This window comes from Phocoena phocoena, chromosome 13 (assembly GCF_963924675.1).
Source record: "Phocoena phocoena chromosome 13, mPhoPho1.1, whole genome shotgun sequence".
In the NCBI taxonomy this organism is placed as follows: domain Eukaryota; kingdom Metazoa; phylum Chordata; class Mammalia; order Artiodactyla; family Phocoenidae; genus Phocoena; species Phocoena phocoena.
The window spans coordinates 90,312,500-90,334,022 of NC_089231.1; the positions used below are offsets into that span (position 1 = coordinate 90,312,500).

At 44.7% G+C, this 21,523-nt stretch overlaps 1 protein-coding gene across 2 annotated transcripts; it reads left to right on the forward strand.

The window, feature by feature from the left end:
* Nucleotides 1-4,803: 4,803 nt before the first annotated feature.
* ZNF26 (zinc finger protein 26) lies at nt 4,804-17,365 on the forward strand. Of its 2 annotated transcripts, XM_065890089.1 has the most exons (4): nt 4,804-4,836; nt 13,044-13,170; nt 13,440-13,535; nt 16,014-17,365. In XM_065890089.1, the coding sequence occupies exons 1-4, from the start codon at nt 4,804-4,806 to the stop codon at nt 17,363-17,365; spliced, it is 1,608 nt and encodes a 535-aa protein (XP_065746161.1). The 2 variants fall into 2 exon arrangements, with proteins under 2 accessions (XP_065746161.1, XP_065746162.1); XM_065890090.1 differs by lacking the exon at nt 13,440-13,535.
* The last annotated feature ends 4,158 nt before the right edge of the window (nt 17,366-21,523 follow it).

The window sequence follows — 21,523 nt, forward strand, 5'->3', positions numbered from 1 at the left end:
AAGGCAACTGCTAACAGTTATAAAAGAGGAAATCGACAGTAACACAATAATAGTGGAGGACTTTAACACCACACTTATACCAATGGACGGATCATCCAAACAGAAAATTAATAAGGAAAAACAAGCTTGAAATGACACAATCAACCAGATAGATTTAATTGATATTTATAGGACATTCCATCCAAAAACAGCAGATTACACTTCCTTCTCAAGTGTGCATGGAACATTCTCCAGGACAGATCACATCTTGGGTCACAAATCAAGCCTCAGTAAATTTAAGAAAATTGAAATCATATCAAGCATCTTTTCTGACCACAATGCTATGAGATTAGAAATCAATTACAGGGCAAAAAAGATAAAAAACACAAACACATGGAGGCTAAACAATATGTTACTAACTAACCAAGAGATCACTGAAGAAATCAGAGGAAATAAAAAAATACCTAGAGACAAATGACAATGAAAACATGACGATCTAAAACCTACAGGATACAGCAAAAGCAGTTCTAAGAGGGAAGTTTATAGCATTACAATCCTACCTCAAGAAACAACAAACGTCTCAAATTAACAATCTAATCTTACACCTAAAGGAACTAGAGAAAGAAGAACAAACAAAACCTGAAGTTAGTAGAAGGAAAGAAGTCATAAAGATCAGAGCATAAATAAACGAAATAGAAACAAAGAAAACAATAGCAAAGATCAATAAAACCAAAAGCTGGTTCTTTGAGAAGATAAAAAAATTGATAAACAATTAGCCAGACTCATCAAGAAAAAGAGGAAGAGAAGACTCAAATCAATAAAATTAGAAATGAAAAAGGAGAAGTTACAACAGACACCACAGAAATACAAAGCATCCTAAAAGACTACTACAAGCGACTTTATGCCAATAAAATGGACAACCTGCAAGAAACTGACGAATTCTTAGAAAGGTATAACCCTCCAAGACTGAACCAGGAAGAAATAGAAAATATGAACAGACCAATCACAAATAATGAAATTGAAACAGTGATTAAAAATCTGCCAACAAACAAAAGTCCAGGACCCGATGGCTTCACAGGTGAATTCTATCAAACATTTAGAGAAGAGCCAACACCCATCCTTCTCAAACACTTCCAAAAAATTGCAGAGGAAGGAACACTCCCAATCTCATTGTATGAGGCCACCATCGCCCTGATACCAAAACCAGACAAAGATACTACAAAAAGAGAAAATTACAGACCAATATCACTAATGAATATAGATGCAAAAATCTTCAACAAAATACTAGCAAACAGAATCCAACAACACATTAAAAGGATCATACACCATGATGAAGTGGGATTTATCCCAGGGATGCAAAGATTCTTCAATATTCACAAATCAATCAATGCGATACACCATATTAACAAATTGAAGAATAAAAACCATATGATCATCTCAAGAGATGCAGAAAAAGCTTTTGACAAAATTCAACACCTATTTATGATAAAAACTCTCCAGAAAGTGGGCATAGAGAGAACCTACCTCAACATAATAAAGGCCATATACAACAAACTGACAGCAAACATCATTCTCAATGGTGAAAAACTGAAAGCATTTCCTCTAAGATCAGGAACAAGACAAGGATGTTCATTCTCACCACTATTATTCAACATAGTTTTGAAGCCCTATCCATGGCAATCAGAGAAGAAAAGAAATAAAAGGAATACAAATTGGAAAAGAAGAAGTAAAACTGTCACTGTTTACAGATGACATGATACTATATAGAGAGAATCCTAAATATGCCACCAGAAAACTACTAGAGCTAATCAATGAATTTGGTAAAGTTGCAGGATACAAAATTAATGCACAGAAATCTCTTGTATTCCTACACACTAACAACAAAAGATCAGAAATAGAAATTAAGGAAACAATTGCATTCAGCACTGCAACAAAAAGAATAAAATACCTAGGAATACACCTACCTAAGGAGGTAAAAGACCTGTACTCAGAAAACTGTATGTCACAGATGAAAGAAATCAAAGATGACACAAACAGATGGAGAGGTATACCATGTTCTTGGACTGAAAGAATCAATATTGTGAAAATGACTATACTACCCAAAGCAATCTACAGATTCAATGCAATCCCTATCAAATTACCAATGGTATTTTTTACAGAACTAGGACAAAAACACTCTTAAAATTTGTATGGAGACAGAAAAGACCCCGAATAGCCAAAGAGGTCTTGAGGGAAAAAAACGGAGCTGGAGGAATCAGACTCCCTGACTTCAGACTATACTACAAAGCTACAGTAATCAAGACAATATGGTACCGGCACAAAAACAGAAATATAGATCAATGGAACAGGAGAGAAAGCCCAGAGATAAACCCACGCACCTATGGTCAACTAATCTATGACAAAGGAGGCAAGGATATACAATGGAGAAAAGACAGTCTCTTCAATAAGCGGTGCTGGGAAAACTGGAAGCTACATGTAAAAGAATGAAATTAGAACACTCCCTAACACCATACACAAAAATAAACTCAAAATGGATTAGAGACCTAAATGTAAGACTGGACAGTATAAAACTCTTAGAGGAAAATATAGGAAAAACACTCTTTGACACAATTCACAGCAAGATCTTTTTTGACCCACCCTCTAGAGTAATGGAAATAAAAACAAAAATAAACAAATGGAACCTAATGAAACTTAAAAGCTTTTGCACAGCAAAGGAAACTATAAACAAGATGAAAAGATAACCCTCAGAATGGGAGAAAATATCTGCAAATGAATCAACAGACAAAGGATTAATCTCCAAAATACATAAACAGCTCATGCAGCTCAATATTAACAAAACAAACAACCCAATCCAAAAATAGGCGGAAGACCTAAATAGACATTTCTCCAAAGAAGACATACAGATGGCCAAGAGGCACATGAAAAGCTGCTCAACATCACTAATTATTAGAGAAATGAAAATCAAAACTACAATGAGGTATCACCTCACACCAGTTAGAATGGGCATCATCAGAAAATGTACAAACAACAAATGCTGGAGAGGGTGTGGAGAAAAGGGAACCATCTTGCACTGTTGGTGGGAATGTAAGTTGATACAGCCACTGTGGAGAACAGTATGGAGGTTCCTTAAAAAACTGAAAATCTAATTACCATATGAGCCAGCAATCCTACTACTGGGCATACACCCAGAGAAAACCATAATTCAAAAAGACACATGCACCCCAATGTTCATTGCAGCACTATTTACAATAGCTGGGTCATGGAAGCAACCTAAATGCCCATCGACAGACAAATGGATTAAGAAGATGTGGTACATATATACAATGGAATATTACTCGGCCATAAAAAGGAATGAAATTGGGTCATTTGTAGAGACGTGGATGGATCTAGAGACTGTCATACAGAGTGAAGTAAGTCAGAAAGCGATAAACAAATATCGTATATTAACGCATATATGTGGAACCTAGAAAAATGGTACAGACGAACCGGTTTTAGGGCAGAAATTGAGACACAGAAGTAGCAAACAAACGTATGGACACCAAGAGGGGAAAGTGGTGGTTGTGGTGGTGGTATGATGAATTGGGAGATTGTGATTGACATGTATACACTAATATGTATAAAATGGATGACTAATAAGAACCTGCTGTATAAAAAATAAAGTAAAATTCAAAAATAAAATAAAAATAAAAAAACTCTTCCTTATGGTAAGTTACCAAAACAAATAAATAAATCTCTTCCTTATGGTAAAAGTAACAACAACAAGAAAAAGCCCTGAATTCCTTAACTTGAGATGTGTGGTTTTCTTTAATCAACAGTAATCTTTTGATGTTCTGACTACCTGCTCTTTGTTGCAAAAACTCCTATAATATCCTGGCTTCCCCATTTGCCTCTTTGGAGCAGCCCCTCAGAGCTAAGATGCTGTGTCCCAAGCTTAAGGCCTCAGTTTTGGCCATAAAATAAAACATAAGTCTCAACGTTTAGGTTGTGCGTTTTTTTTCAGTCGGCTATTGTTTGCTCTGTCTCGGACGGAGAGTTAGCATGTTCATGTCTCCCATTAGTGATGTACTTCTATTTTTCTTTTCATCTACCGATATTCACAACTGTTTTATAACCCTGTGCACTGCAGCTTGCAGCCTCACACGGTGTTCTTCTCCGCTGTGCCCTCCGGTCGGAACTCTACCCGGTGTGGCGTCCAAACCCGAGCGCCAGCCCCTGCACGGAGAGGGACTCTGCGCGGGCAGGCGCTGGCAGGGAGGAACACCGGGCGCTTGCAAAGCCAGCCAGCCCGCCTTTCCCGTCAGCCTCCGCCGCTCTCCCCAGGCCCTCCGCCTCCTCCGCAGGGTGTTCTGGGAGATGTCGTTTTCTGCCGGCCGCTCCTGGTCGCGTGACGTACTTCCGCGTGCGCCGCACCCCCGCCTCAGCGGAGTACGCGCCTAGCGGGCTGCAGCCTGCGGAGCGACTGTGCACAGAGGCGGGCCGGGGACGTACTGTTTCCTTGGCCGCGGAGCTGGCGGAGACGCGAAGGTACCCTGGCCCGGAACGTCCTGTGCGCGCCAGGCTCTTGGCCGCCTGAACCCCCACGGTCGATCCGGGCGTGGAGGCGGCCAGCCCGGCCTCGGTCCCTCCCGCCTCACGGCTGCGGAACGGTACAAACTCATCGCCCCGGTTCCCTCCGCCCGGTCCCGGAGCCCGCGTCCCTGCGAGGGACTCAGCCCCGACGGGCAGGTGCCTGGTGCCCGCGGACCCTCCCTCCGTGGGGCGCGAAGCCCCTGCTGGGTGGGCGGGGTGGGAGCAGCCGGGAGACCCTGCACGAAACAGCGCGGGATGGCCAGCAGGTCCCGGACAGCTTCGTGTTGGGTGAGTCGGGACTTTCTCCCTTGCGCAAGCTGACTGGGCCGTGAGCGTAGACGTTTTCATCCCGTGACGGCCACACCAGGGCCTGAACTCGCGTGTTCGCCGCCGTCCGCCTGGGTCTCCAGGAACGTTCCTCGTCTTCGGGCATTTTGTGTCCGGTGCCCTGTCCTTCGGCAGGTACCCTGTTTTATGGTCTACAGCGGCCCCTGAATTCTGAGGGCAGCGAGGGTCCTCGTGAAGGAAGTGATCCTCTGTCGTTTCAGGTTTCTCACACACAAGTACGGAGTTGTCTTCGTGTCCAGCCCTTTCGGGCCCCATCAGGGAAATTAACCTCCTCTTTGTTCATTCACTTGTTGAGATGCTCATACACCGAGTGTCTTTGTGTGCTGACGCTGAGACTGGCGCTGGCAGTGCGAAGGAATTACGTACGTTTCTTGCTTTCGAGAAGCTGCGGTCTCTTGTGGAGGGTGGTCGCTGGGCAGGGTGACGGGCGGGTTCGAGGGCTCAGAGCCGGAAGGATCCGCGTCGCGAGGGGAGAGGGCCAGTGGACCGAGCCGTTGGCGCGCTGCTCGTGTTTCCGGCCTTGAGAACACTGTTGGAAGAGGCATCCAGGGGCCGAGCGGGCTTGTAGGTGTTCGAAGCGCAGTGCCTGTCGTCGGGTCTGTAGGCTTGGGTAGGGGTTTTCAACTAACATGTGCAGATTAAAGGCGCCTGTGTTCGGGGGAGCGCAGGGTACGACGAGGAGAGCCCCAGGAGGGACCAGTAGAGGACTCGGGGCAACCAGGACGGCGGTGCCGAAGGGCTGGGGTGCAAGGGAGGTGACAGAACATTTGGAGAGTGGTTTCTTCCGCTGCAAATTTGAGAAAAGAGAGCTTCCTAGAAGCCATGATACGAAATGCCTCAGGAGTATTTCATGAGGCCGAAAGGTGCCGCCTGGACTTCAGAATGTGTGGGTCTTAAGCAGCTTTTCCAGAGCAGAGAGAATGTCGGGGGTGGTGCAGGTGGTCAGTTCCTGAGAGGTGAAGGGATTGCATGCGACTGTGGGCAGCAGGATGTAGAGAAGCGATTAGTAATAGTATAGACACTTTTTTAGGTGATCAAGTGTGACAGCAAGAGTTTGGGTGTCAGGGGAGAAGGGATTTCACCAAGGCGGCCGGAGGGGTACAGTTAACCTCAAAATCAATGAACTTTTTGCTTTTAAACAATAACTATACAGAGAGTACAACGAGAGAAAACGTATTTGCAATAGCAATTGGAAAAGATAAAATAAGTGACCATAAGGGTACAGACCTGAAAAAAGAAGACTTCACAACTGTTGAATAATATTAATAGGCACCACTCTTGGCCTAGCCACTTTGTGTGTGTGGCGTCATTAGCACCTCACGGCCCTGTGAGGCAAGTATGTCCCCATTTTACAGCTGAGGAAACTGGGGAGCCTGCCAGGTCCCAAACTAGTAAGGGAAACAAGGACACGAGGGTGGCAGAGCTGAGATTCAGACCCATGCAGAGTGTCTTCAGAGCCTGTGCTCTTATTGCCTCTTAAGACCTAAAAGACTTGAACAAATGTAGACAGTCTTTCCTTGTTTTTGAGTGCACGTGTTTAGCAAGCCTTCATTGGCTATTATTCCAGGTAATTTTCTAGGGCATGCAGGGGTGAACAAGACTGACAGGGCCCATGACCCCGTGAAGGGTATGGGAGATGGTTAGACACACCAGGGGACATCAGGAGCAAAGTTGTGAGTGCTCCTGCATGAGAGGCTGGGTGGCTACTTCAGACTGGCAACCCTGTCCTGAGGCAGCATTTAAGCAGAGTCTGAATGACAGCTGGATGATCATGGGAGGATGGGGGCGCAGAACAGGAAGCAGCTAAGTCAGTGGCCTTAAGGTGAGAACCGGCAGGTGCCCTGTCTAGTGGAAAGGAGGCGTGCGGCAGGAACGGGGAGGGAGCGTGCGAGAGCAAGGCTGGATTGTGTAGGGCCCTTTCAGTAGGCAAAGGATCATCTGGAAAGCCCTAAAGTTTATTACATTTTATGTTTTATTTTGAAATAATTTCAAAACTAGAGAAGTTACAAGAATAGTATAAAATAATCTGTATTGTATTAAAAAAAAAAAGCACCCTTCACCCAGATTCCCCAGATTAGCTCTGTCATTCTCTCTTTACTTGTGTGTGTGTGTGGGTGTGTGTGTGTGTGTGTACATGAATTGGTATAAAGGGAACAGCCACAGAGACTGAAGTTCAATGTTACTTTCTACCAGAGCCTCTTTCCCCTCTCCTCTGTTGTGCAGTTGGGGAGTGACTGATCACCTCATCTAAACAGACATTGAGCTGGTTTGGGGCTGGGGTGCTGCTTTAGTTCGACTCGGTTCACCTGTATTTTCAGCGGGGTGTGCCGATCACAGGCTCCTCCCTCGCAGTACTTTGTGTCCTAAGTGCCTTGAGACTATGGGAGAGTCAGTCTGCCATTCCCGCCCAGTTCCTGTACTGACCGCACTCAGCAAATGCCCCAGGGGGACAGCCTGCTGTCCAGGGGGACATCGAAGGCTCCACTGGTTTCTCTTTCTCCTGGTGTCGTCCTCTGTCTCAGCTGACCCCGTCCCACCTGTTCTCAGGCTCGACAAATGCCCTTGGCGAAGTAAACAGCCAGCCAGCTCTTAGCTCACCTGGAAAGAGCTCTCCTCTCTCTGAAATTTGGTTCATTTAGTCCTCCTTGCTTCCGTGGGTCTCTGATGTTCATGAGGATTGTAACTTACCATTAATTTTTTAGTTGTAGCAGCGGTAGTCCAGATGTATGATTTTATTTATTGTGAATAAGTGTTAGAAAAGAAATATCTTCTTAGCATTTTGATTGAGAATTCATTGAATTTATAAATTAATTTGTTGAAAATTAATATCCTTATACCACATTGAGTCTACTTATCATAAATGTTACTCGATTACTCAGGCCTCTTTTTTTTTCTTTTTTTAAAAAATATAAAAATGTTTGAAATTTAGTTGATATACAGTATTATGGTAGCTTCAGGTGTACTACATAGTGATTTGACATTTACATACATTATGAAATGATCACTGCCCCAAGGCTGATAATCGTCCCAGTACAAAGTTATTACAGTATTATTGACCATATTCCTTATGCTGCATCCCCGTGGCTAATTTATTTTATAAATGAATGTTTGTACCTCTTAATCCCCTTTACCTATTTCACTCACCCCTCTACCTCTGGCAACCACCTTTTTGCTCTCTGTGTCTATGAGTCTGTTTTTGTTTTGTTTATTTGTTCATTTAATTTTTTAGATTCCACATATAAGTGAGGTCATATGGTATTTGTATTTCTGTCTGATTTATTTCACTTAGCATAATACCCTCTAGTTCCATCCATGTTGTCACAGATGGCAAGATTTTGGGTTTTCCTTAATGGCTGAGTAATGTTCGTGTGTATGTGTGTGTGTGTGTGTGTGTGTTTGTGTGTGTGTAGCACATATTCTGTATCCATTCATCTATCACTGGACACTTACGTTGCTTCCATATCTGGGCTATTGTGTTTTCTTTGCCTTTGCATTTATGTATTTTATCACATGTGTATTTTTCGATAAGTTTTTCTCTACTTTTAAGCTTTATTCCTGAGTACTTTCTAGATTTGTTGTGGTTCTTATTACATTTTCAAGTTGGTTACTGTTGATGTATGAAAGAGCTGTTACATGTTGATTTTTTAACTGCCACCCTGCCAATGTTTCTTATCGGTTCTCATGTTATGCCAGCTGTTTCTGTTAGGTTTTTTAGTCAGAAAATCAGATGTTTGTAAATAATGACAGTAGTTTCTTCTTGCTTAGTGTTTATCGCTGGCATTTTGCTTTGTTCCTGCTGTGCTGGGTCCTCTGGGACAGTGCTGACTAGCAGAGTTGATGTGAGCGTCCGTGTCTTGTTCCTGATTTTAGTTTCACACAAAGTATGATTTTTTTTATAGGCTTAGGGAAATTACTTTTACCTGTAACAAACTGAATTCCGATTTTTAAAAGCGTTAAATTTCCTCATAGTACTTTATTTCATCTATTGAGATGATTGTCCTCCATTAATGTACTAATGTTACTTATTTCTTTGATACGGTTGTGTTTTTTTTTTTAAAGTTGGGACTGTCCTTTAAATTTCTGGATAAACTTCATTCATAGTTTGCTATGTATATATGTACAGGATTTGTTTTACTCTATTAGTGTCTTTATCTAGGTATTTTTAATAAATGAGATTGGACTACAGTTTGTGCTGTCCTTGCCTGCTCTGTAGGGTTGTACAGGTTTTGTGTGATGGGTTTCCTATCATTTCCTGGCTCTACATCAGATTAGATATGGGAGAAATTTTCTGTTCCTTGGATGCTGATAGAACTTACTTTTCAAGATAGTGTGGGACTGTTGTGTTTATGGAGAGGGTATACCTTTGATTACTGTTTCAGTTTATTTTATGACCATGGGCTAGTCAGTCTGGTCTTCCTAATTCTTTCTAGGCAAATTTTGGTTATTTTATTTTCCTAGGAAATTTTCCATTTCTTCTAAGTTTTCAAATTTACTGGAAGAAATTTGTAAATACAGTCAGTTCTGCTATCATGTTTGCTTTAAGGATGTAAATTTGTTTCAACATGATTGATATCTTAGGGAACAATGTGAGCTTTCTGACTGATTTCAGGCAAGCCTCTTTTCACCACTTTATACTAACCTACGGCCCTTCTGACACGCAAACATCAGGCGTTTTTCAAGGTACAGTGCCATATTTATGGTAGTATTTATGTATTTCTCAAATCAAACGTGTAAAACTGCTACTGTTTTTATTAAGGTTCCTGATTTTCTTTTTTCCTGTGTGCTACAAAGGTGTCACACCCCAACCGTGCTCTTCCCATAAGCCGGAGACTTTGCATAGTGGTGATTTTTTTTTTTTTTTTTGGTAACATCACATTATAGCAGAACTGCTTGTGTATAGTGATCGTTTATGAATTTTAAAATCCCTTTTCTATCTTAGAGTTATGCACCCTGTCTTGGTCATTCCCTCTTTTCTTTCTTTTCTTTTTTTAAAATTTATTTATTTTCTTTATTTTTTTGGCTGCTTCGGGTCTTAGCTGCGGCATCTTTCATTGTGGGGCAGGCTCTTCCTTGTGGCACGCGGGCTTCTCTTTTTTTTTTTTAAATTTTATTTATTCATTTTTGGCTGCGTTGGGTCTTCACTGCTGCACAAGGGCTTTTCTCTAGTTGCGGGGAGCAGGGACTACTCTTCGTTGCAGTGCGTGGGCTTCTCATTGCGGTGGCTTCTCTTGTTGCAGAGCACAGGCTCTAGGCACACAGGCTTCAGTAGTTGTGGCACACGGGCTCAGTAGTTGTGGCTTACGGGCTCTAGAGCGCAGGCTCAGCAGGTGTGGCACACGGGCTTAGTTGCTCCATGGCATGTGGGATCTTCCCCGACCAGGGCTCGAACCCATGTCCCCTGCATTGGCAGGCGGATTCTTAACCACTGTGCCAGCAGGGAAGCCCCCGGGCTTCTCTCTAGTTGTGGTGCGAGGGCTTCAGGGCACGCGGGCTCTGTAGTTGTGGAGCTCGGGCTTAATTGTCCCACGGCATGTGGGATCTTAGTTCCCTGATCAAGGGTCGAACCCGCTTCCCCTGTATTGGAAGGCGGATTCTTTACCACTGGACCACCAGGGAAGTCTCCTCATTTCTTGATTATGCTTGCCCAATTAAATTTTTTTGTAGTATTTCCTTTGTATTTTGTTTTTATTCTTATCAAGCTTAAAAATAGCAAAAGGCTTAAAATAAAATACACTCTCTGCTCTACCCCTTTCTTCTTCCATCCTGTCCCTTTGGTCTGCGTTTGCTCTTGTGGCATCTGCCTCAGGCCTTGCTTCCTGTTTCTCCTCCCCCCTGCATGAATGCCCTGGACTTGATGTCACGGCTTCATTTTTCTCCATCACGACCTCAGACGTGCCCTGTCAGCTGTCCCTCCCCGGCCCTGGCAGTCATCTTGGCAAGAGCCAAGTATTTGGATGTCAGTTAACTTCCAGGCGTTGGAAAGTCCAGGCTACAGTCCAACCCCTTTTCTTCCCCGACTCAGGCTGTGGGAGATGGGAGGCTCTTCTCTTTATTCCCACTTCAATTTTTGTCCCTGTGGGAGTTCCTCGTGGGTTGGGATGGGAAGCTCCTGTCATCTGGTGGTCAGTCCCCAGCACGACGGGGATCGCTTGGAGCCTGTGACAGGGCTCTACCCTGTATTTCCACTGGCCTCTGAGGCTCCCCCAGAGTTGCACTCACTGTGTCTTCCCCGGGGTCCCCCTCGCTGCAGGCAGCGTTCTTGGGGAGGAGCCTGTTAGGGCGTCAGTCGGGGCTCCTCTAGCTGCTGCTTCCTTGTCTTCAGCCCCCATCCCTCCCTTTCTCGTCCTGCAGGCTTCCCAACCTGTAGAGGGCAGTGTCTTCCGTTTGCTCGGCCAGATCCTTGCCTTCTCCTCGACGTCCTTCTCTCTCTCTCTGCGCTGTCGTCTCCACCGGGGCGTCTCTGCCTCTGGCTTCACTGGATGCCTGGGACCCAACCACGACTCCTTACCCCAGTGCTCTTACTCCAGCCCCAGGGACCTTCATCTTTCACTGGAACTAGGACCCCTCCCCTCTCCGTGGCAGTCAGAATGGTCTCAGGTGGGGGTCAGAGCGCGCCACCCTGTCCAAGGCCTTCCGGGGGCTTCTCCTCCTGTGGAATGAAATCCAAGTCCTTACCACGTCCTTGAGCCCTGCAGGCCTGTGCCTTTGTTTTCATGCTGCGTGGAAGGCTCTTCCCGAAGAAATCTCAGAGCTCATTCTCACACTGCTTGTGTTTCTGCCCAAATGTCGCCTCAGCAGGGGGCTCCTGATGACCCATCTGAGATAGCGCCTGTGTCTTCCTCCCTGCCTCTCTCCCATGAAGCTGCTGGAGACCTGTCAGAGCACTGTCACCGCCTGCGTGCTAGGTGGCTGTGTGTTTACTGGCATCTCCCCTGCAGGAATGGAAACCCACTGAAGACAGGGACTGTGTCCACGGTTGGTGCCTAATAAGTACTTACTGAATGGTCCCCTGAGGGTCTGTGGCTTGCCGCTATCTTTTGGTCCTGTGAGAGGAATTTATTGTGAGCACACTGGGTAGTTCTCAGAGGCATCAAGCACCAGTCATGCAGGCTGCACGGCTGACACTGCCGCAGGGCCGCCTGGTAGGACCCGCGCACCTCAGGGAACAGACGCCCCCGCACTGGCTTGTGTCCTGTGGCTCCGCGACCTGGGCTTTAGGTTCACAGTCTGTGCTGGGTATCCCCTGGTTGACTCGGTCGTGGACCCCTATTTTCTTGGAAGAAGCCTGGGAAGTCACCTATTTGGCACATTTTCTTTTCTTTCTTTCTTTCTTTTTTAAAAAAAATTATTTATTTTTGGCTGCGTTGGGTCTTCGTTGTGGTGCACAGGCTTTTCATTGTGGTGGCTTCTCTCGTTGCAGAGCACGGGCTCTAGGAGTGCAGCTTCAGTAGTTGTGGCATGTGGGCTCAGTAGTTGCAGCACGTGGGCCCTAGAGTGCACGGGCTTCAGTAGTTGTGGCATGCGGGCTCAGTAGTTGTGGCTCGTGGGCTCTAGAATGCAGGTTTGGTTGTTGTGGCACACGGGCTTAGCTGCTCCGCAGCATGTGGGATCTTCCCGGACCAGGGCTCGAACCCGTGTCCCCTGCATTGGCAGGCAGATTCCTAGCCACCGCACCACCAGGGAAGTCCCTGGAATGTTTACTTCATGTGCTCGCTCCCACTGAGACTCAGGTGGGCTGAGCAGCCGGCCAGACGGCAGGCACTTCCGGAGGGTCAGACCTTGTGTGTCTGGTGCCTGTAGTTAGAGTCGTGCTCACCACCCCATGCAAGGTCTCCCTGAATAGGTTCTTATCAGACTGGAAACACCTTATTTTTTCTGCCTCCATAGCTGTTCATTTCCCTCTATAAGACTAAAAGCTTCTGAAGGCCAGAGTGGGCTTCACTCATCCTGAAGTCTTCAGGACCCAAAGGAGTGTCTAGCACACAGAGGCTCACTTATTATTATTAGTTTTTAATTCTCTCTCAAAGCAAGTGGTGGGCTCAGGATGCAGTCTGTGGAGGGACATTCTCCTTTCCTGGGTCCTCTACATCTTTTCCATGTCTCCCAGTATAATTGCAGCCTGTGGAATGGTGTGTGTATTGTTACAGGGATTGTCGTCATTCAAGGATATATCTATGGAGTTCACCTGGGAAGAATGGCAGTTACTGGATTCTGCACAGAAGCACCTGTACCGGGATGTGACTCTGGAAAACTATAGTAACCTGGTGTCTGTGGGTAAGTACAGCTTCTCTTTTCGGCTCAGGTCGTGAGTCATAAGTTGCCACCACTTTTTCTTTTGTTGTTCTATCCCGGGGTCTCTGAAGTAATTAATGATTATGGACTTGAGCTCTGGAGGTCATATGTTCTTAGTCCCTATCCTGTCTTCACCCCCTCATTGTAATCTTTCTGCAAGTGCAAATGAGCTGCTTCCTTTCTGAGCTCGTAGCTTCCTTTTCTAGTCCCCAGCAGTTTGGCCCACATCCTTTGTGATTTTCCCTTAACAGGGTATCATGGTACCAAACCTGATTTAGTCTTCAAGTTGGAGCAAGGAGAAGAGCCATGGATAATAAATGCGGAAGTTTCCCGTCAGAGCTGTCCAGGTGGGTGAGCAGAAACCATGGAGAGGGGAGGTCTGGAGTGAACCGAGGCTGGCACTCAGGGAGTGTTGTGTGTGCCAACTGTTCTTTGAAGTCCTTGAACCACCGGGTGGACTTGGGATGAGCCCGCGAGTCCTCAGGTAAGGACGGGGCCCTCGGTTTCCTCCCGTGGCTCCGAGAGGTTGCTTTCTGGGTTAGTTTCCTTCCTTCTGGCACCTTTTTTCTCTGCCTTCCTTCCCGTAGTCATGGGCCTTGTTTTCTCTCTTGCCTCTGCAATTAAGTCCCTTGACTTTACCCATAGTTTTTCATTTCATTCTCTCCCCTTGACTGTTTTAGGAGATTTCATTGCTTCCTTCTCTCTTCTCACACGAGTCACTTGGAAATTACAACTGTTACTTTCTTGGGCACTTTTCTTTTTCTTTTTTTGGCCACACCGCACAGCACGTGGGATCTTAGTTCCCCGACCAGGGATGGAACCCATGCTCCCTGCAGTGTACATGCAGATTTTTAACCACTGGACCACCAGGGAAGTCCCTTGGGCTCTTTTCTTAAAAGAATTCTGAAACCTAGCCTAGTCTCACCTGTATCTTAGGTAGTTTTTATCACCCTGCTTTTATTTCCCTGACCCCGCTTACTCTTCCCTTTTGAGTTGTCCAAGTTTGGGCTTCTCTTCTATACTGTAACTGTGGAAAGGCTCTTCTGTCCTGAAAATCAAAGCTTTTTTCCTCCCAGTGTTGTAACAGCAGAATCACCATCCTCCTCCTCCTTTCTTCGTGCGCTCTGGTCCCAGCTTTATATGCTTGCAGGAGAGTGCCCCTGGGCTTTCCCACTCTGCATTCTCAGTGGCAGAAATGGGAAGGCACTTCTGAAATTGCTCTTCTTCCTCCGGTTTCCCACCACTTTGGGCAGAAAAGTGTTTAGCAAGCAGTCCTGAGAAAGCAGGACATCTACTGAGGCCCCCAGCGCAGCAGTTGTGTACGGGGGTGACTGAGGCTGTGTGTCTGACGGGTGCTGACACACAGACAGTGTGTACGGGGCCTTGCCTAATCTGGTTCCTGCCTTCACTCTGTTCACTCAGGGGGTCTCAGCTGTCCTGGCCTTTGTTCTGTTTCTTAACCATGCCACGCAGGTTCCCTCCTCAGGAGCTTTGTACTTGCTGTTCCTTCTGTTTGGAATGCTTTTGTCTGGACGGCTGCTGTCCAGACTGCACCCTGCTGCTGTTCCTTTCCTTTAACCCTTGTCTTGCTATCACTGTCATCTTCACACTGTTTGGGCCTCACAGATGGACTTTCCCATTCTCTCTGCATCTCCTCTCCAACCTTAAATGTCTTCTGCTCCAGGGCTGTTTTGGCATCCCTTTTAATTAACACGTGTTCCCTAGAAGACGTTATCCCCAACGTCATTTAATACCTTGTATGTGCTGTTGATGCCTACTTTTTACTGAGCACTGAACTGAGGTCTAACTGCCTACCTGCTTCTCCATTTGGATACTTAACTATGATCTCAAATGTAATAAGATCCAAAACAGAGTCCTTTGTTTTTCCTCCGAACATGTCTCTCTCTCAGTGTTTTCAGTCTCAAAGAGCAGCACCACCTGCTTCTCAAGTCTCAAATCTAGGACTTACTAAGTCCTCCCCTCCTCTGGGTTCTCACATCCAGTCCATTAGTACCTTTCTTAGTTCTCTCTCCAAGTATGTCCACGTTGCTCAGCTCCAGAAGGACAGCCAGCCCCACCCTGTCATCCTGGACTGCTGCAGTGGCTCTTCATTTGGCTCTCTGCCCTTTTCCTATTCGTTTTTACGTAACGGCCACTGATCTTTTAAAAGCACAAGATAAATCGAGATCCCCTCTAATTAAAGTCCTTTGGGTGAAAACTCTTTCCTGGGGCCTTGCCTAATCTGGTTCCTGCCTTCGCTCTATTCACTCAGGGGGTCTCAGCTGTCCTGGCCTTTGTTCTGTTCCTTAACCATGCCACACAGGTTCCTTCCCCAGGAGCTTTGCACTTGTTCTTCCTTCTGTTTGGAATGCTTTTGCCTTACTTTCCTTATGGCTCACTCAGTCTCTCTTTTAATGTCTCATTGTACCTACCTACATGTCATGCCTAGCTATTCTGTATCCTGTGAATTAACTTTATGAGTAAACTCCTGCAATAATAAAATTGGCATAAATAGTTGGCATTGGCTTCTAAGTGCAGGCTAAATTTTTTAAACTTCTATTTTTAAAAAAAACATTTTTGATCACTGCTAATCGGCTACCCATTTCTGTAAAGGGACTTATTTTGGTTTGATTCACTTCCCCTTGCCCCCATGCTTGGTTATGTGATGTGTGTGCACTTGGCCAGTATTTCTTTTAAACCAGTGTGTCAGAGGCCTGGACCAAAAGAAAAACACTCATTACATGGCAGTTCTAAAGCCCTTTAGTTCTATATTCGGTTTGTGTTATGATTTTAAATATATGGTGTTTTTTGTTTTTTTTTTCTAGAAGGTTGGAAAGAATGGTACCAGAAAAATCAAGATGAACTCGAAAGTGTTGAGAGAAGCTATGCTTGTAATGCATTTGGAAAGCTTCATCTGAGCAAAAGCCACATTTCTTCAAGACAAAGTCTCCTTAAATATAATACACATGGAAAAAGCTTGACACAAAACTTAGCTTCAGCCAGAAGCTATCTAAGGCAGAATCCTGATCAGTTTCATGGGTGTGATGAATCATATTTTCTTAAGCATCAAAGAACTCATAGTATAGAAAAAAACTGTGTATGTAACGAATGTGGGAAAGCTTTTCGTTGTAAATCACAGCTCATTGTACATCTCAGAATTCATACAGGAGAGAGACCATACGAATGCACTAAATGTGAGAGAGCCTTCAGTGCCAAGTCAAACCTCAATGCTCATCAGAGAGTCCACACAGGAGAGAAGCCCTACTCCTGTATCGAGTGTGGGAAAGTCTTCTCATTCAGGTCACAGCTGATTGTCCATCAGGAGATTCACTCAGGAGGGAAACCTTATGGTTGCAGTGAATGTGGGAAAGCCTACAGCTGGAAATCACAGCTGATTTTACACCAGAGAAGCCATACAGGAGTGAAACCCTATGAATGCAGTGAATGTGGGAAAGCCTTTAGTCTGAAGTCCCCATTCATTGTGCACCAGAGAACTCACACAGGAGTGAAACCCCATAAATGCAGTGACTGTGGGAAAGCCTTCAGGAGTAAGTCGTATCTCCTCGTTCACATCAGGATGCACACGGGAGAGAAGCCCTATCAGTGCAGGGATTGTGGGAAGGCCTTCAGCATGAAGACACAACTTGTTGTGCACCAGGGAATTCACACAGGAAATAATCCTTATCAGTGCAGTGAATGTGGGAAGGCCTTCGGTAGGAAGGAACAGCTCACCGCGCATCTGAGAGCTCACGCGGGAGAGAAGCCCTATGGGTGCAGTGAGTGTGGGAAAGCCTTCAGCAGCAAGTCATACCTCGTTATACACCGGAGAGCACACACAGGAGAGAGACCCTATGAGTGTAGCTTCTGTGAGAGAGCCTTTTGTGGGAAATCACAGCTAATTATACATCAGAGAACTCATTCAACAGAGAAGCCCTATGAATGCAGCGAATGTGAGAAAGCCTATCCTAGGAAGGCGTCACTTCAGATACACCAGAAGACTCATTCAGGAGAAAAACCCCACAAATGCAGTGAATGCGGGAAAGCCTTCACTCAAAAGTCGTCTCTCAGTGAACATCAGAGAGTTCATACAGGAGAGAAGCCATGGAAATGCTCTGAATGTGGGAAATCCTTCTGCTGGAATTCAGGGCTTCGTATACATCGAAAAACTCACAAGTGAGAAATCAGAGCGGAGTAGATGTTAGAAGCATTCTCACAGAAGCTGATCCACAGAAGACTTCAGAGGATAATAGAGGCAGGAAGTCCTAAAAATACTCTTTTATCAAATTAGTCATACGAGAGAGAGGCCAATCATATTTGGAATGAATGTGCAAAAGCTTTCAGAAGTAAGTCATACAAATCTTTATATACAAGAGAATAGTTGCAGGAGTACGGAGCAGTAACTGTATCAGAAGTGGTAGCCTGATTATGACGATTTAACATGGGGAATTCATATTGAGAAACCCTTGTAACTTTAATAAATCAGGAAAGCACTTCCCGTGGAAGCTGTGTTACATGGGGAGTCGCATTCCAGATGTGGTGCTGAAGAAAGTCTTGGTAGAGAGTAAAGTTGTTTTTTATTTTAATATGTAACTAGAGTAATAGCAGGAAAATGGCAAGGAACATACTCTGAAGGTTAAGAGGTATGGAGTGTGACTTTCCTGAGTAACACTGAATAGTGTTTTAAAAAATTTTGGTATTTTATTTTAAAATGTAACTTGTTATATTTGATAGTTTATGGAATAACACCCTCTAATATTCTCCACATTAAATGCTAAGGATCAGTGTTGTCTCTTTATTTCTTAGCAATATAACTAAGATAATATAGTTTTTAATAAATGAAAGGATTCAGTTCTCATTCCAAATGAATTTACTTATCCAGCAAGTGGGTCTGGCAGTTGTTAACAGGGGTGCTTCCTAAGAGCACTCACCATAATGAACATTGATTATATTTAACAGTTCAGTGTCTGTTCCGCATTGATTGGTAAGAGCGGCTTAGATCTCTCTGGAGAAATACCCCTCCTGTGTGTGTGCACCCTTGCGGTGGGTCTTTCAGGGTATCCTTTCCACCAGTCACAGGTGAGCACTCTGCCGTTGTTGGGAAATGGGAGCCTCTTTTCCAGGAGTTTGCATCTCGATTTCAGTCTCCCATGAACCAGCAGGGAAATATTGGAACCCATTCTTGTCCCAGAATTCTACTGAGACCATCAGTTAGTTCTTGCTGTTTTGATTTCTCAGAATAACTTTGGATAATGCCCCTTTTGAACCTGGTTTTCTGGTCTTCTGTGTGCTTCCTCATCTTTTCAATAAATATTGTTTTCTGCTGAAGTTAAGCAGAATGAGTTCCTATTTCTTGTCACTGAAGGGTTTCAACTGGTAAGTCGTTGTTCTGGAGTAGCTGTAGGTAGTAAACTGTTGAAGAACAGCTGGGTGTGTGGTTTAGGTTTTTTCCTGAGACAAGAAGAAAGTCTTTCAGATTCCTGTTTATATTCCAAGGTGGATACTTTTTAGTACATAGTATGAGATAGTGTTATTGCTTGTGTACACCAAGAACCTTGTGGCCCCCGTTGGTAAGATTCTGGGAATACTGAGGAACTATTGTCCTAGAAGAGTTTTAAATTAATGAGGAAACCTGGGGCAGGAGATGAGATGCCTCATTCTGGTTACATTGGCTCTTAAACACAACAAGGACAGACTTGAAGGCCTGGAATCTCATCTCAAGGCAGAGTACTGAACTCAGCCACGCTTTGACATTGCTGAAATAATTGCTTACTCAGAGCTGTAGCGTTGAGATGATGGAAACCAAATACACAGTTGGCTTGCTGAATTAGAGTCATCTACCTTAAGTACGCACTAATCCCTTATGTAAACGTGCATTAGAAAAGTTGTCTCTTGATAATTGGAGTAGCGATATCTGAGAAGTATCCGAGGACTCAGCCTAGCAAACTCGTGATATACCTTGCGCTGTATGCTCTTCACTCGGGGATATGGCCTAGATGTTGGCAAACTACAGACTGCAGGCCAAATACAGATTGCAGCCCATATTTGTATGGATGGCAAGTAAGAAGCTTTTACATGTTTAAATGGTTAAAAAGATCCAAACTTTTATGAAATGAGAAAATTATTTGAAATTCAAATATCAGTGTCCATCCATCAAGTTTCCTTGGACCACAGGCAGACACAATCTGACTGTGTGTTGCTGTCCGGCTGCTTTTGCACGGCAGTGGCAGAGTTGAATGGTTGAGGCAGACACGGTATTACCCACAGAACCCACTAACTCCTGATGTAGAGGCCCTTCCCTTCAGTGAAAACGTGAACCATACCTTGTAGGAGGCAGCTTATTCTTGCAGTACCCCATGCCTCGCTGTTACCAGCTCTGTGTCCAAATTTCCTGTTCTTGTAAGGATACCAGTCATATTGGCTTAGTTCTCACCCTGTGATCTAATTTAAACTTGATTATCTCTGTAAAGACCCTGTCTCTAATTAACTTCACATTCTGAGATACTAGGGGTTAGGAATCCAGTGTCTTTCTTGACAGGATGCAATTCAACCCATAACAGTCTGCCCTCCTGCCCCTCCCCACCCCACCAAATTCATATGCTTTTCACATGCAAAATACATTCACCCCTGCCCAACATCCCCCCAAATCTTAGTCCACTCCAACATCAACTCTAAGTCCATAATCTCATCTAAATCAGGTATGGGTGAGACTTGGGATATGATTTATCCTGGGGCAATGTTCCTCTTCATCTGTGAATCTGTGACACCAGATAAGTTATCTGCTTCCAAAATACAATGATCGGATAGGCATGGGATAGACATTCCCATTCCAAAAGGAAGAAATCATCAGGAAAAAGGGTGTTATGAGTCCCAACCAAGTCCAAAAACTAGCAGGGTGAATTCCATTAGATGTTAAGGCTTGAGAATAACCCTCTTTGTCTAAATACTCTGTCCTCTGAGCCCACTGGGGTGGTGGCCCTGCCCCTTCAACCCTGGATGGTGGGCCAGCCCTCTGGAATTAAAAAGGCTTCACCTTCTGGAACCAAGGAAGTGGCCCCGCCCTCAGGGTCATTCTTCCCTTTGCTTTAAGGATAACCTATGTTCACAGCTAGATGGTTCTATCAGCCTGTTTCCTGCCTGTAGAATCTCAGAAGTTTGACAAAGTTCCTTCCTTTCAACCTTGCTCTGTTCCCTTCAGTCCAAGTTGGTAGCATTTCTGCTGAGATGATTAATTGGATTCACAAGCCATACACCCATAATCTCTTGAGCAAGCAGCGTCTGGCCACATGCTTGGTGTTCTCTCCTGAGCTTGCTTTCTCGTTTTTTGTGATATGAGTAAGCTGAGAGTCTTCCAGATCTTCATGACCTAGTTCCTTTATGTTTAACAATACATTCTCAGAAGAAGTTAAGTCATGCCTTCAACACTTTGCTTAGTAATCTCTTCAGCTAAATATCCAAGTTCATCACTCACAAGTTCTGCCTTCCATTAAACACTAGAACACAAGTCAGCCAAGTTCTCTGCCGCTTTTCTCTGATTTCCAGTAACACGTCCCTCATTTTTGTCTGGCACCTCACCAGTACTACCTTAACATTCGTGTTTCTACCAACAGTGTCCTCAAGGCAACCTGGGCTTTTTCTATCAAGTACCTCAAAACTCTTCCATCCTCTACCAATTCCAAAGCCACTTCCACATTTTTAGGTATTTGCTAAAGCAGCACCCTGTTTTCCAGCCAAAATCTTCATTTGTTTGCAAGAGCTGTGGTAACAGAGTACTACAAAATGAGTGGTTTAAGTAACAGAAATTTATTTTTTATATTTTTCATAGTTCTGGAGGCTACAAGTCTGAAGTCAAGGTGCCAGCAGGGTTGATTCCTCCTGAGGGCTGTGAGGGGAGAATCTGTTCCAGGCTTCTCTCTTCAACTTCTAGGTCTCCGTCTTCTCCCATTGTGTCTTCACATCATTTTTCTCCTTATGTGTGTCTATTTTGTGTCCAAATTTCTCCTTTTTATAAGGATACCAGTCCTATTGGTTCAGGGCCCACCCTAAAGACCTCATTTGAACATAGTTATCTCTGTAAAGACCCTGTCTCTAAATAAGGTCAGATTTTGAGGTGGGGGTTTAGGATTCCAACATCTCTTTTCGGGGGGAAACAATTCAACCCATGACATTCAGCAAGGAAACAGGCAATTTGAACACTCTAAACCAGCTGGACCTAGCAGACATGTGGAGCGCTCTACTCCACTGCATCAGACTCCCCAAGCACACATGGAACTTTGTGCCGCACAGAGCACATGCTAGGCCACAGAACAAGCCCCGAAGGACACTGCAAGCAGCTCTA

Excerpts from the sequence above, each read along its gene's own strand:
- ZNF26 (XM_065890089.1), top strand. The coding sequence starts at position 4,804 with ATGGCCAGCAGGTCCCGGACAGCTTCGTGTTGG. Across the intron at positions 4,837-13,043 it reads CCCGGACAGCTTCGTGTTGG|GGATTGTCGTCATTCAAGGA; the intron begins GTGAGTCGGGAC and ends GTATTGTTACAG. Across the intron at positions 13,171-13,439 it reads TAGTAACCTGGTGTCTGTGG|GGTATCATGGTACCAAACCT; the intron begins GTAAGTACAGCT and ends TTCCCTTAACAG.